Here is a 15,457-nt window from a genome sequence, read left to right as displayed (position 1 = left end):
GTGCTTTGCTAAATTGGAAGTATTTCCTCCTTTGGTTTGAAAGGTACGATGGCACCGTTTGCATATTGGCTTTTGCGAATCTATCATTACTCCTTGATGATCTGCCTCGAACGCAAAGTACCTCCATACCCGACTCTTGCTATTTGTCTTCTCAACGAGTCGAGGCGGAGCTAGCGGCGGAGCTAGCGGCGGAGCTAGTGTTGCAGCTGCACTTGTTGCCATCTTTCACGTGTAGTTGTTTTTTTCCGTGCTGTTAGGCGTTCTTCTTCTTCCTTCATTTCACGGCAGATGAGAACACTTGTAAGCGTATATGCTGCCCCCATCAGATCCGGAAGGATCGCATCTCCAGTACCTCCGGTACCAATGACCATTACAGGCATCGTACGGTACCTTCGGTACTGTAGAAAAAGAGTACCGTCACATTTTTTTAATTTTGGCATCGACTTGGTAGGGTTACAGTAGGGTTTTTTTTCCAGCTGAGACGCTTTGATTACGTCTGGTTGCTATGATACGGAATATCCGCAGAACTAAAAATGTCGGCACAGGATGGAGTACAACTGAGGAACTTCTACACCGACGAGATGTGTGTTTGTGTTTGTGTGTGTGGTTGTGGCATTACTGTCTGTGCTGCTGTGTATGCAACGTAAAACTGCCACGAAACACGTGTAAATGTGACCGGCAAAAAAACAGATATATGAGATTGATCGGCCGGTCACCGGTCACGTCCGATGGCTGCTGACAACTATCCGGTTTCGACCGGTGGCCGATCGATCATTCCTAGATCTCGAGTTACACTTTCGCAAAACTACCTCATATATATTTGCCATTCCTGTACTGCAATGTCCTGTTATATATTGGCCATTTATACACAGTACAGTCATATGTGCGATACGCTGATATTGGCCAATTTATCGGTCTACCTCAAAAATTTGCAATGACTATGCAGGTCCTATACTAAACTAAAGTCAGATGAATATGAGGGGATTTTTTTGAGGAATTGATATAGCACAGAGACAACTGTTGTCCCCTGAAGTTCAAAAGCAAAATGAAGACAAGATATATAAATTTGAAGCTGAAGTAAAGACGCCCACTCTGCCCCAGCAGGTTAAACCAGATGTGTGAACATGCTCTTATGTGACAATGCATGTGTCTGACTGTGGACATGTGTACGGTAACATACTGTATCTGTGACTCTGTGTTCCAGAGAACTGACGGCAGAAGACCAGATCGCCCTGTTGAAGTCGAGTGCCATCGAAATCATCATGCTGCGTTCAAACCAGTCATTCAGCCTGGAGGACATGTCCTGGAGCTGCGGGGGGACTGACTTCAAATACTGCATCAATGACGTCACAAAGGGTTCGTTACACTTCATTGTCATAGTGAAGCTAAAGAAACAGGATTAATGGCTCTGTTTCACTGTGGAATCTGTACATAAACAACGCAAGTTCATTTTTAACACCACAATTTTTTTTACTTTTATGAAAATATAAAAAACTAAAATATGCAAGTGGCTGCTAGATTTGATTCACTCACCAGCCAAAAAAACAATGGTAATCTATTGAGTAGCTGGTTGATTTTGGAATCCACCAGCCACAGTGGCAGGTGGACAAAAAAGTTAATTTCCAACACCCTTGTACCAACTATACAAGCTAATGTCATACTCTCTTGTCGCGAAGGAGGCTAAATAACGCTCCAAACTTAGGCAAAATTTTGGCGAGGTACCCACGAGTCTCCCATTTACAGACATGCCCACTTTATGATAATCACATTCAGTTTTGGGGCAAGTCATAGTCAAGTCAGCACACTGACACACTGACAGCTGTTGTTGCCTGTTGGGCTGCAGTTTGCCATGTTATGATTTGAGCATATTTTTAATGCTAAATGCAGTACCTGTGAGGGTTTATGGACAATATCTGTCATTGTTTTGTGTTGTTAATTGATTTCCAATAATATATATATATACACACATTTGCATAAAGCAAGCACATTTGCCCACTCCCATGTTGATAAAATATATACTATAAATACTTGACAAATCTCCCTTTAATGTAATTTTGAACAGATAAAAATGTGCGAATCATATGCGATTAATCGCGATTAACGATTTTAATCGATGGACAGCCCTAATAAACACATAAGCAGCATGTTTGGACGGCGCGCACACACAGCATGTCAGAGACCTTCGCTTGCTGATTACACATCCTCTCAACACACTCCCTCCTCTTCTTCCTCATGTACCCAATGCTCCGGAAGTTTCTATCAAGGCCGCAACATCAAGCGCCGCACTGGTAAAACGTGTCTGTGCACACAACACTCTCAATTATGATGACCATGACACAGCTGTTTTTTTTTTCCTCACACCTTGTATGACAGAGCCTTACTGTACTTGATCACCCACACACTGCTTTTCTACGCACTCTTGCACATTACTATGAGGTTTTGACTTCAGGTATTTTCATTGAAGCAATAAAACAGCCACAGACACACACTCGGTTCTTATTCACTCACACATGCAGGGCAGGAAGTAATGCTCTCTGTCCACACTGTATAAATACACATAGAGGGTAATGATTCTCCCTTGAAGCCCACCGCTGTATAAAGTGTGTTTTCACTTATAAATCAATAGAAAAGCACGGTATAAGTGTCCTCGCCTTAGTGCCAAAAGATGTTACTGACTCTGCAGTGCTAATGGTTTGTGTCGTCCTCCACAGCGGGTCACACTCTGGATCTGTTGGAGCCGCTGGTGAAGTTCCAGGTTGGTCTGAAGAAACTCAACCTGCACGAGGAGGAACACGTGCTGCTCATGGCCATCTGCCTGCTCTCCCCAGGTACTGCTTGTGTTCTGTGTTCACGGTGTAGGTGTATTCCCAGCTGAGGGATTATTGTTAGCAGATTGACTGGCTACAGGAAAGTAGAAACGGTGAAACGGTGAAGCACAAGGTCTGTGTTGCTTGCTAATTCAATTCAATTCAATTCATTTTTATACGGTGTCAAATCATAACGGAGCAGGTGTAGACCGTACTCTACAAGAAAGAGATCCCCCATGAGCATGCACAGCAGCCACAATAATAGCACAGCAGCTATAACTAGTGATACTGTACAACAACAACCAAGCATATAGAATATTCGTGAGCGTTCAACAACAAGTTGAATACAGCGAATGAACACGATCACTGAATGAGGTCATCAAGCAGCAAGGCCACCTCAGGAATAGATGATGAGAAAACGGCTGGATGGGAAATGTCATTTTGAATTCATATATATATATATATACACACTCACCGGCCACTTTATTAGGCACACCTGTTCAATTGCTTGTTAACACAAATAGCTAATCAGCCAATCACATGGCAGCAACTCAATGCATTTAGGCATCTAGACGTGGTGAAGACGACTTGCTGAAGATCAAACCGAGCATCAGAATGGGGAAGAAAGGGGATTTAAGTGACTTTGAACGTGGCATGGTTGTTGGTGCCAGACGGGCTGGTCTGAATATTTAAAAAACTGCTGATCTACTGGGATTTTCACGCACAACCATCTCTAGGGTTTACAGAGAATGGTCCGAAAAAGAGAAAATATCCAGTGAGCGGCAGTTTGTTTCGACGAAAATGCCTTGTTGTGATGTCAGAGGTCAGAGGGGAATGGGCAGAGTGGTTCGAGATGATAGAAAGGCAACAGTATCTCAGATAACCACTCGTTAGAACCAAGGTATGCAGAATACCATCTCTGATCGCACAACACGTCGAACCTTGAAACAGATTGGCTACAGCAGCAGAAGACCACCCGGTACTAGCACCGGACACTTTATTAGGTACACCTTGTACCTAATAAAGTGGCCAGTGAGTATATATATATATATATATATATTTATATATATATATATATAATGGCCAGATATAACTATTTTTGATCCAAACTAGCTCAAAAGTTTAGAAGTAGCAAAGTTTTATGATCAAAAAGTGAAGAATGCAATAACACTTTTGCTCCCCCAGGTCTAATAGGGGCGGGGGGGCGGGGGGAGCAGCTGCTCAGCTTGACCCATTGCTCAGACGCCTATGAAGCTCAGAACATCCCATAAAAATGTTTTTTTTTTGTAATATCCCTTGAACTACTTTGGTGTTTATATGACTGTCTGTCTGTCTGTCTGTCTGTCTGTTTTTGTCACCCCGAAAGCGTCGCAACCCTGTAAGATGCAGTCACAAAACTTTAAAGATGTTGAAATCAAAATGAAGATCAATCTTGAGGATGGCCATGGTCTGATCAAAGGGTGGCGAATGGGCCATGCTTATAAAATATTTATTGTATGTATGTAATGACTACGTGAAAAGCCTGTAAATAAAGAGAGTAAAAAAACAGGCAAAATATATGGGTTCAAAAGGCTGAGGCAAGAGCCTGAGCAATACTGCATATAATCTATGTATATATTAGGGCTGTCAATTGATTACATTTTTTAATGTACGCGATTAATCATGAGGATTGTCAACATGTGAGTGCAAATATGCTTGCTTTATGCATATATATGTATATATTCATTATTGGAAATCAATTAACAACACAAAACAATGACAAATATTGTCCAGAAACCCTCACAGGTACTGCATTTAGCATAAAAATATGCTCAGATCATAACATGGCAAACTGCAGCCCAACAGGTAACAACAGCTGTCAGTGTGTCAGTGTGCTGACTTGACTATGACTTGCCCCAAACTGCATGTCTGTAAAGGGGAGACTCGTGGGTACCCATAGAACCAATTTTCATTCACATATCTTGAGGTCAGAGTTCAAGGGACCCCTTTGAAAATGGCCATGCCAGTTTTTCCTCACCAAAATGTAATGTAACTTTGGAGCGTTATTTAGCCTCCTTCTTGACTAGCTCTAAAACTGAGCCCGTTACAACCCTAAAAATCGTGAGTTGCATAAATGCGTTAAAGAAATTAGTGGCGTTAAAACAAATTTGTGTAAACGCGTTAACTTTGACAGCCCTAATATACCAAATGAGAAAGTGCTGGAACTGTACATTAAAATACTGTTTACTGTTTGGTAATAAGTGTAACAGTAAGCATGTCTATAGACCCCCGATCACAGTCCACCACAACACAGCAACAAACTTGTTCTCTTTCTCTTTCCATCCTCTCCCCACCTGAACCTTACTCCCCTCTACTTTCTCCCCGTGCCCCTCTCTCTCTCTGTCTACTCTGTGACCTCCCTCATACTACACTCCCTAAACTGCACCCTCTCCATCCCCCGATGGCAGATCGTCCCGGCGTCCAAGACCACGGACGCATCGAGCAGCTCCAGGACCACCTGTCGGAGACGCTGCAGGCCTACATCCGGGTCAACCACGCCGGCGGACGCCTCCTCTACGCCAAGATGATCCAGAAGCTGGCCGACCTGCGCAGCCTGAACGAGGAGCACTCCAAGCAGTACCGCTCGCTCTCCTTCCAGCCCGAGCACAGCATGCAGCTCACCCCGCTGGTGCTGGAGGTGTTCGGCAGCGAGGTGTCATAGCAGAGAATGAGGCCCGCTCGCACACATCCACACACTCATCACACATCACAGGATGATCAACCAACCATTACCGCCTTTTCCCCGAGAGAACCCCGGCCCTGATATACCTGGACAATGAGGGAGAACGATGGATCATCAGATAGGTAGACTTCACCTCTTCTTCATCATCTGCCCATCCTCCTCCTCCTCCCGACCTCTGATGCCTGGACCTCTGGATTTATAAGACACCTGAATATGCTGTGGATGTCTGCAGCACTTGGATAACCAGATTTATATTTTAACTTCTGGATTCGCAAACACAGTACCGCATTAAATGTCGTCACGTCGGGGCAGATATCCCGACGCAGATGGACATCCTGATCCTCTCCAAATCCACAAACTCGCCTTTTCTCATCACCACCTTTTCCCCCGGACATCACCGCTAGATTCCTGCCATATTTTTTTTACAGCGAAGACAGCATGATGGATGTGACGGTCGCATCCCTTTTAACCATCATCCTCATAACATTGTTCCATGTTCACATCATCGCCACGACAGATACACCGATTTTTACATCTATTAACCACGCTGGCACTCGCAAGTTCCAGATAAAATTGCTAGCAAATGTTACTACACTTGTGTTAGATAGCTTTGTTGACAGCAAAGACATCCAAATATATCAAACATCAACATGGCCAGCGAGCTTACAGTAATATAATGGAAAGAAACTGGGTTTACCGGTTTAAAAAAAATATTTGGTTAAGTCGGGCTGCTTGGCCCCGTGTATCTGTGTATGTGCATAGAGAGGTCTGAGATGGTCGGCTGAAGCGAAGAAAGCAAGTTCAGTTTGGGAACGGTGAGAAGAGAGGTGAGATTTGGAGGAACGAGTAAAAGGATATGCTACGGTTGGAATTCCCTGTTCACAAGACAAAAGGGAATTTCACAAAACAAGAATGTATGTATAATGCTATATAAATATAAATGATACGTATAAGCTGATATATATGAATATATATATATATATATACATATATATATATATATATGTATATATATATATATATATTTAAGAAAGCGAAACATGGTTGCTTCCATGGAAGCAAATGAGTGTTGTATAATGTAGAGGATTTGAAGGCCCCCTCCTCAGTTGTGTGTGTGTGTGTGTGTGTGTGTGTGTGTGTGTGTCGTCTTCTAAAAGACAAACGCACACACACATTAGAAAAGCGCTGAGAAGTGTGTGAGGAGTCCTTCTATTTTTGTGACGTGTGTACAGTAAATGAGAATATCGATGGACCACAAGGGGGTGTGTGCAGGCTCTGGCCGAGGGTTCAGTGCAGGGAAGCGCTTCTCTGTTGTCATTTTTTTTTTTTTTGGACCTGTGAAGTTCGTAGACCGACACACGCAAACACATCGTCATGTTTCGTGGATAGCGACTATCCAAAAATATTTCTTCGGCTGGTTAGATTGCTGCTAAGACAGTTCGAGCTAGATAGTTGGAGAGAAAAAACCAACTACCGGCTGTTGCCTCAGGGAAAAGTTTGTCTGATGATTATTGTGTACTTGGTGTTTATGGTGTGTGTGGCGTAAGCTTACAATCATTAGACAGAGATTGTTTTTAAAGCTCCAGGCATCACTGTGATTTCTAATCATACTAAATATAACAGCGTAAGTAAGCTACAAGTGAAACTTTTTTGAAATACTACAAGATTTTCATTCCTAATCTCAATTAAAAAAAAACTCCTGCATGATCGTACAGTCCATTAGAGATCACCTTCCTATTAAATGGCTAACATGTTAAAATAGGGTGTTAAAGCATTGAGGGATTAATATCAGCCTTAAGTTTATTTTTTCAGGTTCAAAGTGAATAATCTACAGAAGGTAGCAATGTGCAGCAGTTAAAACAATGTAGTGTTTTTGGAATGAAATCCTTCAGATACTTCACAGCTGAGTTATGAAACACAAGAAATAACTTTTTTATATTAAATATAAAAGCAAGCCTCATACCTTTTTTTTTTTGTCACATTGATATCATTTCAACACCAGCCACATAAGCGAGGTTTTTTAGGATGTTACTTTTCAACATCACTACATATCATATATCACGTTTTCAGTGGACACGGAGCATGCTCACCCCCTCACACAGGCCTGGATCGCCCCCTTGTGGACAAACTTTGTAAATACCACTTGCTAAGTCTGTACATAGTTAGAGATTAATGTAGGCAGAATACTAAGAGAATTCAATTGTTGATGGCAAGATGCTCTGGAGATACAGCACTATATGCAATTAGGAGATGGACTCTTATGTTGTGTTCAACTAGAATAGACAGAGGTGGCAGTCCTGGTGAAGTTACTGAGTTGTTTCAGGGTGGGCTGAAGAAGACTGGACAGAATGGCTTTTTAAAAGCTATATTTATACTTCTTTTTAATTTTGGCACCCAACATTCAGCAAATTGAAATTCAACCAACTTCATTACAACAAAATTCTGATATTAGGTGTTTCACAGATCAACACACCTACAAGAACATTAAGAAAGAACTAGGGCTGTCATTCGATTAAAACATTTAATCACACATTTTTTATCTTAAAATGAGATTTGTCAAGTATTTAATACTCTTATCAACATGGGAGTGGACAGATATGCTGCTTTATTCAAATATATGTATATATTTATTATTGGAGATCAATTAACAACACAAAGCAATGACAAATATTGTCCAGAAACCCTCACAGGTACTGCATTTAGCATAAAAAATTTGCTCAAATCATAACTACGAATTTGCGTTAACATGTTATTATGCGTTAACTTTGACAGCCCTAAAGAAAGAACCTGTTATCCTCCTGCACCAACCTGGCCAGTATAGTCCCTAATAAATGGCCAGCATTGGTCCAACCCTGTTTCGGATGATGCTCCTGTAGTGCAACGATGGGACTCAGAAATCTGATGTGTTATAATTGCAAAGGCTTCATGTGACTGAACATTCCCAGTGGTTGATCATTCCAACTGGCTGAGTCTCGTGCACTCTAAAACATCAGCGTGAGCATCCTTAACTCTCCGGCACCCAACAAACTCAGTGTGTCTTCACCAGGAAGTGTCCTCTCTGTCCATTCCAAGCTTATGGATGTACATCTTTTCTCTTTCTCTCTCTCTCTTTCTAAAGTCTATCGATAAGCTTTTGACAATTATACAGTATATTCAGAATATTTTCATTTTGGTGAATTTCTATTTTTCTTTTGTTCCTTTCAAGATTGTCAATTTTAATGTGTGTCAAGAGTGTTGCTGTCTCTAGCTAGCGCTTGGCTTGCTGCGCTGGGACGTCGTTTTAATGAAGCAGAGGTGAGCCCGCCGGAGCCTTTTCCAAGTGCAAAATGAACAAGCTCCACTTCCCTTGTTCCATTGATTTCAAGCGAGCGAATGCGGAATAGCCCTTTTTAACTAAAGATGCGGCTTCGCTTTTCTTGTTTGGACGGGGGAAGGGACACTGGCACTCGCTCTCCTTTTCTTTTTCTAACGGAATAAAAAAAGACTTTGCAGCCGTGTTACACCCCGGAGAGCTGCACCCACAGTGGAGCTTAAATCTTTTCACCGTCAATGGAAAGGCTCCGAAAAATACAGCTACATCTGCTTTTTCCAGAAGTCAAACACAATCAAGTGATCGCGAATTAACACTGCCTCAACTGACTGACATGGGATTTTAGCCAATGGCAAACTGTCGCGGCAACAGCGTGGGCGTGCCTCTTCATCCACCACCCAGCCGTCTAACCGCCTCTTCTTCTGCAATAGCTTACTACAGCAGGATTACCCTTCATAGCTTTAACTCAGCAGCCAATTAGGCTCGGAAAACTGTGGTGCACCAAGGGCTGATGGGAGATTTAGTGGAACAGCTGCTGTGGAATTGGATGTGTCACTTTACTGTGAAAAAAAATGCAGAAATTGGCTCCTTTGAACCCCGGAAACCCTTTGGATCGGACCTCCAGAAGACTGTAGAATCTGTATAGAAGATCTTAGGAGATAAAGTATTTTTCAAATGAGAATCGCCGCAGGCAGACGTAGTGGCGTGCTCTACAGTGTGCAGTGACCGACGAGATGTCGCCTCCTGAACCCAAAGTGTGACATTACCTTTCTCACTATATGTCTCGCGTCGCAGCTCTTGGAATTTTAGATTTTTAAAAAAATCATTGTTTGTTAAAAGAATAGACATAGATAATGGACTTTTTTTACATTCAACATCATCTGTTTCAAAAAGGAATGCAGGGCGAGGGTGACGAGGTGAGAGTGCGCTCAGTTTTGAAGGGTCCTAAGCGGGAACCATCAGTTGTTTGACTTTGCTACGCTCTCGCCCCTCTCAACCCTCCTCCCCTCAACCCAGGTCAGCAGTTCCACCTCAGTAGCCTTACTTACAGAAACCTCACTCAGCTGGAAACATTTAACGGATACCTCAATACTTTACAGGATGACTTTTCACAATAGCCTTTAAGGGAACCAAACATAAACTACACTCACACAGACAGACACACCACAACTCTCTCTCCTCAGCAGTGTTTCTACGTCAAACTTTACCGTAAACTAGTTGTATACAGAACAAGGCTGTCCGGTAGAATCCTCCAGCCAGTAGACCAATCAGTATGTGAGTGGATCCCAATGTTTCTACGTGTTAACTCTGTTTTTTCTCACGTGATCCTCATCTCTGCCTCATTCTGTATTTCCTGTTGTCTCTACAAAACAGACGACGTGCCGCTAAGCTTTGACGCTGCGTTTAACCGAAACATACTACCTCTCCCTTCCGCATGATTGTGTTTATGATAAAGCATCCGTTTTTATTTTAACACTAATTTAGAAGGTTATTTTTGTGTATATGTACAGTAAATTCCTTTTTATCTCTTTTCTTTTTTTTCAAATGCTGGATGATTTTTATTACCTCAAATCTCAATGTAAGCCTATAAAGTCAGTAAATCAGAGGCCTCTTTAGCATCACGTCGCCACTGAAGTGTAAATGCGTGTTGAGACACATATAGCGGCTGAAAGTGCACAAATTAGAAGAAAGCAACTAAGATAAAACAAAACGACAAAGCCAAATCTGAAGACTTTGAAAAGAAAAAATATGTTATTATAAAAAAATAGAAGCAGTTTAACTAAACGAGACTGCTAGCTTGAGTTAATCAAGCAGGCTAATTTAGAGAATTCATGATCCACAAATTTCAGATATGATCAGCGAATTGGAATTGAGCCTGAAAGCCTGCTATATGTATGCAGCATAAAGCCACAGAGGGGATGAGTGGATGTGTGTGTGCTCATCCAACAGTCTCACAGCAGTTCATGAAATAGTCACGAAATTTAATCTATTTGATTCGTGTACATAGACACAAATTTTCCTTTTTTCATGACGCTCAGACTTTCAACACTGTATTTTTCCTGCGTTTACCTACGAATGTCCAGCAACACGTGACACACGTGTTAATTTCCACTCCAGTCTTTTCAAGATAAAACTACTTTGTTAGGTTTAGGAAAAGATCACAGTTCGAGTTAAAATAACACCAGAAGTGCCATAACTTAAGTGCGGAAGTTACGTGACAAATAAATCAACGTGGACTTCTGGTTTCATACCGGAGATGAGCACCAGTCTCCTGGGCAAAAGTCCTGTGTTTTTTGACCCAGCCATCCACAGTGTTCATAGCGCTCTCTATACTTCCAGGTTCACAATTACATGGATTACATGTACGAATAGATTTCGTGCTGACCATCACAACATTTTTTTTGTCTATGTACACAAATCAATACATTAAATTTCATGACTATTTCACAAACTGCTGTGCGACCGGGCTGGCTCATCAGCTGACGCTTCAGAGGCAAACGGTGCACCGAGAGAATTTTGGACTCTGCCAAACAGGAGGTAGCCGGTCCTGCTCGAGTTCAGCAACGCCTTTCAAAATACTTTGATGCTACTAAACTAAACTAAACTAAACAGGTGTTGTTGTAGGAAAATACCACCTGATTGGGTCAGATAACTTGTTTGTCTGATGGGACTCCACAGAGCTGCCAGTTGTACTCTCTAGAGTTAAAAGTGCTGTAATGACAGAAGGGCTGCACGATTTTGAGAAAATATCTAATAGTGATTATTTTGACTGATATTGCAATAGAGTGCTCCAGGGATGACGTATTTTTGTAGGCCAACCAGGAAGTTAGCATCACCCTGGGTTCCCTCGACAAAAAGCCAATGGGATTTTTCCATTGGGTTTTGGATTATTGCAGAAAATAAGCTCTGTGGCAAAGAAACGTTTATGATACTTAGACGTTTTGTTCAGCAAGATAATCTTCAAAAATGAACACCACATTTTTGATTTTTGAAGTGTAAATGCATCGCCAGAAATAAAAAGCTAACGTTAGGCTACACCACAGTCACATGAAAGCACGAGTATACACAACGAGGCTGTAAAGGCGGCGTGATGACGTCTAGTAGTCTCATTTAGCCACTTGTTAGGAACCGCCTTTTTTAAGATGTAAAAGCTTAAAAATTCACGAGTGGGATATTTACTGCCGTATTTTAAATTGTAGAGAAAAACGTTAAAGATCTCTTTAGCTTGTGTGAACCACAGACCTTATTTACTAAAGACGAGGGAACCAGAAGTGCTAAAATGCTAACTCATTTCCGTTTTTTAGGACTCATTCCACATGGCACTCTATTGCAATATGATTTTTGCGATAATAGTGAATGATATTTTTTTACATAATTATTCTAATTTTCACTGAAAAACATATTAAACTGATTATGGTGGGATTTTTTGCGGGGATCTGTACCAAACAAAAGGCCAGGATATCTCTGCAACACGACAATAATTAATCTAAAATGGTATTTTGACACACACTTGGCCATATTAAGATTCAATTTCGATTAATTGTGCAGCCCAAATTGACAGTTGAAAACCTCTCGATCAGGCTTGTGTGAATGATTTCAGCTTTATACATCTGTTCAGAGACGAGAGACGGAGGACTCCGAGTTGATTCCTACTGTCTCTGATGATGGGAGTGGTAGTTAGACTTTGATAATCGCTCTGTCCTAACATCTAACATGTAAAAAGCAGCAGTGGTGTCCCTCATTCAGCTTCGCTCTGGTATTGCAGGTTTCCAGTGTGTTTGTCTCTCTTTAGTAGCTGTCCTTAAACGTCTGCTAAAGGTTTGTTAACATTGGGATCCCATATTAGATATTCTAGATACAAACAGTGTGTGTTTTTTTCTACTCAACGCAACCAGCCACATTAGCACTCTGCCTTCTTGCTCTTCTAACTCCCTCTGACTCTGGTTTTCTGAATCCTTCGTTTATTTGCTGCATTATTCGCTCAGCTTTCAGGAAGCCAGGCCTTCAGAACATTGCGCTGTGAACGACGACACCCACCGCGCCTTCAGCGATCACTCTTGTACTATATCGACTAATGAATCACGCTTCGGCTCACAGCATGTGGAAGTAAAAAAAAAAAAAAAAAAACGCTTCGGGCAGATATGGAAATTCACAGATTGTTTGACTTTATTCATATTTGATATATTTAGTGGTGCACTTCTTCTATTGTATCAACATGTGATCTGTTTCATGGCCTTTTGGGAAAAGGGTTGGAAAGAGTGACACCCAATGTGTCTACTGACTGAAAGCAAAAAAAAGGCTCTTCGAAACAGAAGCTTATTTGTTGATTAAATGTTTACACTTAAATTAAATGCACCCTGGAAAATGAAATGGAAAATCAACAGACTGAATATTGAACTTTAGCTGTTTTTTCGACAGATTTTGGAGCAAGATCTCAGTTGGGAGTGGCCTCGGTAAAGGTCCGGGGCTCGTACTGAGATATCGTGTTTGAACCTGAAGAGAACAGGTGGATAGAAAGTTGGCTTTTCTACTGTCGTAACAGATTGATTCAAGATCATCTGTTGCTCTGATTGCATTTCTCTGCTACCTCTTTAAATACGCGCTTGCTGATACTCACATGCACTTAAACACGCACTCACACTGACTGAAAAAAGACAGACACACACACACACACACACACAGACACACACATGCGCTGCACTTTTGTGTGCACTTCTTTCTCCTTCACCAGCAGTTTTTGGCCAATGATGCACTTGTGTTTTTGTCTCTAAATGTTCTGCAGAACGTGTGACGTCTAAAAATGATCATCGTCTTTGTTTTTCTTCTCTTTTTAAAAAATACAACAACTCTAATCTCTATAGCAAGTCCTGGGCCAGCCAGGTGGTTCGAAATGAATTTAAACATTAATTCATCCAGTACATACAGAAAGTTTCATGTCTTTTTTAAAATAAAAACAGAACATAAATGCACATATTGCTCAGCTCAGTTGTACCTTGGTGTGCCTAGAACCCACAGCCTTATTTTGGGACAATATCAGGGGTTTTAAATCCAGAATACAGGACGATCCGTCTTTGTATTGCTGACAGTTTCATTTAGTTTCAGTAGCTGACTTTTTCCTCTCTTCATATCTACACATTTGTTAGTTTTATCAACTGTTGTATCGGTTTAATGAGCCAACAGAAGCTCGTGGGAGGTGCGCGGCAGTGTTTTTCTGCTGGTTGTTCTTTTTGTTTCATTCAGTATTTTAATTTATTCCCCCTTGGCTGATTTTTCACTTGGTTCTTATAAAGCCTACCTGGTTAGAAAAAAATATTTAGATGTCAAGTAAAGATATATTTGTTGTGCTGATGCAACAGAGTCCTTAATTTTATTTAATTTGACTTAATTAAGCTTTTTTTTTAAAAAAGAATAACCAGCAGACTGTGACCTCCTATAGCACGATCCATTCTCATCATTAGGAGAACAAAAAAATTATTAAAAAGAAAGAAAATGTAGTTGAGTCCCAAGATAAGAACCTTTACCTTCGCACATGTGCACCACCATGCAGTAAAACTCACCATACCTCAGTGCTTCTAGCAGAAAACTCGTTTCTTCAACATGTACCGTTGCCATGGCGTCGCTGTTGATGGCACCATCAATAGCCCTATATATATATATATATAAAAGAAATAGTGTCATACATACACTACCTTAACCAATGTCTCTCTTCGTGGTCAAAATCACCGCCTGTTTTTTGTGTTGCTCTTTTTCTTTTTGCTCTTCTTGTCTTTGAAGTTGATCCATTGTACTTTGATTACATGCATTGTATGTAGTAAAATACTGATGATGTTTTGGGGAAATCACAAATAAAACAGCTGTACATAATGATGCAAAACATCCCCCGTGTTCCTGTTTCTCTTTTCTTTTTTTAAGGTTTGTTATGTTTCTGTAAAAAGAGAGATTTTAGAGAATAAAGTTAAAGGGTTAGTTCACCCAAATTATGAAAACACATTTTATTTCTCAGTTGTATAGCTCGAAACCTGGTTTGATTTCCGCCAGGTTTTGAGATACGACTCTCAAAATGGAAACTAGTGAAATTTGTATTGTATTGTATACATTTAAAACAATCTCTTTCAGGAAAGAATGTCCCTGTTCCTCTTATTACAGAGGACCTATTATGCTTATTTTCAGGTATATACTTGTATTTTGGGTTTCTGCTAACTAGAACATGTTTACATGCTTCAATTTCTTTGGTAGAAAGCTACAATAAAACAAACTGTCCACACTAAGGTCTGTGGGTTATTCAGACTAACTCGAACAATTGTTCTGGGAAAGACACATTGTTGTTCAAATATAATATATGTCATTTTGTATGACCGGTGAGTGGGGACCCATGCAGGCACAGACACTGACACAGGGAGTTAGGGTTTAAGGAGAATGGATTTTTTTCTAAGATGGAAGGTGGGGATGGGGGGAAGGATGTTCGGAGGTCGGCAAGAGGAAATGATGAAGGTACTGTATATGGGGAAACTCCAGAGGGTGGCTGGGTATGGGGTGAAGTACTGTAGGGGCGGCTGATGACGAGTGATCCTATAGGACACTGGAGAAACGGTGAGGGACTGAACATACAGAACAAGC

At 41.1% G+C, this 15,457-nt stretch overlaps 1 protein-coding gene across 2 annotated transcripts in view; it reads left to right on the top strand.

Annotated features, from left to right (window-relative positions):
- LOC119489497 (vitamin D3 receptor A) overlaps window positions 1–8,120 on the top strand; it is a 104,886-nt gene extending 96,766 nt beyond the window's left edge. For both annotated transcript variants that reach the window (XM_037772012.1, XM_037772013.1), the window contains 3 exons: window positions 1,205–1,356; window positions 2,712–2,828; window positions 5,255–8,120. In XM_037772012.1, the coding sequence (XP_037627940.1) occupies window positions 1,205–1,356; window positions 2,712–2,828; window positions 5,255–5,508 (523 nt within the window). In that variant the 3' untranslated portion in view covers window positions 5,509–8,120. The remainder of the gene's footprint in view (window positions 1–1,204; window positions 1,357–2,711; window positions 2,829–5,254) is intronic.
- Window positions 8,121–15,457: the final 7,337 nt, after the last annotated feature.

The sequence above is a fragment of the Sebastes umbrosus genome, chromosome 6, assembly GCF_015220745.1.
Source record: "Sebastes umbrosus isolate fSebUmb1 chromosome 6, fSebUmb1.pri, whole genome shotgun sequence".
NCBI lineage: Eukaryota > Metazoa > Chordata > Actinopteri > Perciformes > Sebastidae > Sebastes > Sebastes umbrosus.
The sequence above is the reverse complement of the archived record's forward strand: the minus strand, read 5'-3'. Positions and strand labels throughout refer to the sequence as shown.